At 39.9% G+C, this 3,858-nt stretch overlaps 1 protein-coding gene across 1 annotated transcript in view; it reads left to right on the forward strand.

Annotated features, from left to right (window-relative positions):
• The window catches only part of LOC136849419 (uncharacterized), a 3,554-nt gene extending 123 nt beyond the window's left edge, over positions 1 to 3,431 (forward strand). Inside the window, exons 2-3 of the mRNA XM_067122770.1 lie at positions 2,153 to 2,267; positions 2,725 to 3,431. Coding sequence (XP_066978871.1) covers positions 2,153 to 2,267; positions 2,725 to 3,431 — 822 coding nt within the window. The remainder of the gene's footprint in view (positions 1 to 2,152; positions 2,268 to 2,724) is intronic.
• Positions 3,432 to 3,858: the final 427 nt, after the last annotated feature.

Here is a 3,858-nt window from a genome sequence, read left to right on the forward strand (position 1 = left end):
CATGGTTATCGGAAGGGGTAATGGGAGAGGGATTTTACAAATGGCCCGAGGGAGGGGTTACAGGGTGGAGTGGGGTAGGAGGGGGAGGGAAGGGGGAGAGGAAGAGAATTGGTAAGTCTGCTGAGAAAATAGTGATTAAGAGATGATAATGGCTCAAGCAATCGATCATTTCCCCTTCCCCCAACCCCAACTCCCCCCTCTCTTTGCTAAATGATTTTCTCTGCGACCGCTGTTTTCGCCAGTCACCTACTTAATTGCCTCTCAGTAGTAAATGAAACTTTCTCTTCTCTCTCTCTCTCTCTCTCTCTCTCTCTCTCTGTCTTCTTAATACCATTGTTATTTTAATCAGTTTTGCTTGGCTGTGTATACCTTAGTCTTTCGAGTTTGCTTTGAAACTCTCACACACACACAAACATTCATACATGCATACACATACATACATGCACACATACACACATACATGCATACACACATGTGTGTGTGGGTGCGTATGTATGTATGTATGTATGTATGTGTGTGCATGTTTTAACACATAGATTATAAACACACCTACCGAGCACATGTGCATGATAAAATTTTTCCGCTCTCTCCCTCCCTCCCTCCCTCACTCTTAACTTGAATTATTATTTATTTATTCCCACTCCTCCTTCTTGTCATTTCTTCTTCTTCTTCTTCTTCTTCTTCTTCTTCTGTTTATTTCTTATTGCCAGATTGATATCCTGCACTTATCTCCCAGACGCCTCTCATGTTGGATGCTGCTTGCTAATATTTATCACTACAACGACTTCACTTTTTGCTTGAAGCTTGTTAGCTCTGTCAGAGAAGTTGCAGCGAGTTTATGATTTCAGTCGCGTCTGTTTGTGTTTGTGCATGTTTCATTATCATCTGTTGTGTCCGGAACATTAGACCTGTAGGCCTAGACTATCTTTTGTTGTTGGTATACTTAACTTTGTTCTTAGTTATTAGAATTATTGCGTTAGCAAAGTCCATAGTTATTCTTGATTACTGTAAATCCCTATGTTTGTACTACAACTCTATATTATTATTATCACTATTATTATTATTATTATTATTATTATTATTATTATTATTATTATTATTATTATTATTATTATTATTCATTTTTCTATCTTGGTTATTTATTTTGTACCGTTCATGTTGTGACAGAGTATCTCAACAGCAGTTGAACGGATCTTGTAGATATACCAACAAGTTCCAAAGATGCCTTTGAAAAATGAAACGTGGCAATGCTGTACCGTAGATTCGTGAAGCAGAATCGGCAATAATAAATTAATAATATGAAGCATTGTGGTACGAATTTACTCATTAATTCTCGGTTGAGTGGCCTCGGCAGAGACATGTTTTGTTCTGGGTGCTCTTCTTAGATAAAAACATAAGAGTGTATGTGTTTTACTGATCATTATTATATGTTGATCTGTCCGAAAGTTATGCATTATAAGTTCTGTAAGAATTTAAGGGATAGTTTATGTAAAGCAACACATACGTATTATTCAATTGAAAATAATCTTCATCATTCATTGGTCGATATATTTAGATGTGTAACAGTGATTATCTTTCTCATTATACACCATCATATATAGTCATGGCCTTAATTTAAAAGCTCTGTTACATTATGTCAGTATTTAATATTAAGTATGAAGAGTTTTTGGTTAGGTATAATATTCGTGTTTAGCTTGTGGAATTTGTTACCTTAATTATCAATAAAATGTATCGTAATTACTCCTTATCTTAATTAGTATTTAGTATAATTAAGAAAAATGTTTTCATATTTATTTGGCGTACTCATTTTTAAAAATGATCCGCAAAATCCTCTCTGCCTATTATTATATTATTATTATTATTATTATTATTATTATTATTATTATTATTATTATTATTATTATTATTATTAGATAAAATGAGACCATTTTCATATGTGTGAAGCTTGATGCCTTGCTAAAATACATTTCAAGTGTATTTAGCATTATCTAAACAAGATTTACACTCAAGAAAAGATCTTATTTTACCATCATACTTATTATTATTATTATTATTATTATTATTATTATTATTATTATTATTATTATTATTATTATTATGAAACCACTGAAAGGTTTTTGTTCTTATCCTCATTCATCTTTAATCTCTCTAGACAGAGATAATAAGAACAACTCCAGCATCGTGGCTCAAGCAACAACTTGCTCAGCAATCACGCCCCAAGCCACCTGCCATCCGCAGCTTCATAAAGCGATCCATTTATCCGAATGGTAATCCGTCTCCATCCACCGCCTTTCCTCTTCGCCGTTATCCGCTACGCCCTCTCGCTCCCGCCGAATAACAGACGGACACTCTAATGACCCCAAACAGTAAATCGAGATGGAGCAGGTCGAGCCATTAAGAGCGAACGTTAACATGACAGGGTACCATCAAGGTCGCTATCGGCCGGAATCGACATTAAGAGACAGACAGGCTGGACTCTAGGTAGGGGGGGGTGTTAGGGGAGGGGTGAGTCCCCGTGTGACCCGGGCTCTTTCATCTCTTCTCTATGGTCTTTCCTATGGTTCTCGTCCGTTTCTTCTTCTTCTTCTTCTTCTTCTTCTTCTTCTTCTTCTTCTTCTTCTCCGTTTATTCATTGGTGCTTACGGTTCTTGTCTGTGTTTTGATGTCTTCCCTTATTCCTACCTTTCTAGATTTTTTGTTTTTGTTTTTACCAAATAATTCTAGAGGTCTTCGTCATCTCTGCCTCTCCTTCCCCCTTCCCCTTCCCTTCTTCATCCCCTCCCCCTCCCCCACTTCCCCCTTCTTTTCTCTGCTCTTTCCCTTCCCTTTTTCCATCCCCTACCTCCCCCACCCTCTCCCCTTTCCACTTCCTCCTTCTTTCCCCTCCCACTCCCACACCTCCTTCCCACCTCCTCTCCCTTCCCCCCCTCCTTACACTCCCACCTCCCTTCTTCCTCCCATCCCCACTTCCCACCTCCTTCTTCCCCTCCCATCCTCACTTCCCACCTCCTTCTTCCCCTCCCATCCCCACTTCCCACCTCCCTTCTTCCCCCTCCCCTCCCACACTTCCCACCTCCCTTCTTCCCCTCCCATCCCCACTTCCCCACCTCCCTTCTTTCCTCCCATCCCCACTTCCCACCTCCTTCCCCTCCCATCCCCACTTCCCTGGCCCTTCTTTCCCCACCCCACTCTCCCCACCCTTCTCCATCCTTCCCCTCCCCTTTCTCCATCCTCCCCTACCATCCTCTTCCTCCACTTCCCCTCCCTCCATGCTACTCCCTCTCCACCCTACTCCCCATCACCCTCCCCTTCTTCTCTCTACACCCTACCCTGCCCACCCCTATCCAACCCTTCTTCCCCACCTAACCCCTTCCTCCCTTCCCCCTTCCTCCCTACATTCTCTTCCGCATCACTTCCTCTACTTGTGCTGATGGGTATATGAGAAGCATAAATCAAAAGGGTTATGTTCATGTAAACAGCTTTCCTGGTAAAGATACGCTCTAACGCGTCACATGTTTGTGAATGAATATCATGGCATCCCAAGACTGCTTATACATGGATGAAATTCGAGGGCACACATACATACATGCATGCATACATACATACATACATACATACATACATACATACATACATACATACATACATACATACATACACATATATATACATATATATGTGTGTGTATGTTTGTGTATACATATATATATATATATGTGTGTGTGTGTGTGTGTATATATATGAGTGTGTGTGTGCGTGTGTAAAAATCTACAAAGGACAAAGAGGCTGATTTACTTTGAAGCAATTTTTTAACAACTTGTGACTCATACAGGTCTTTTGAAAAGCAAGATCTAGAAT

This window comes from Macrobrachium rosenbergii, chromosome 21 (assembly GCF_040412425.1).
Source record: "Macrobrachium rosenbergii isolate ZJJX-2024 chromosome 21, ASM4041242v1, whole genome shotgun sequence".
Classification (NCBI taxonomy): domain Eukaryota; kingdom Metazoa; phylum Arthropoda; class Malacostraca; order Decapoda; family Palaemonidae; genus Macrobrachium; species Macrobrachium rosenbergii.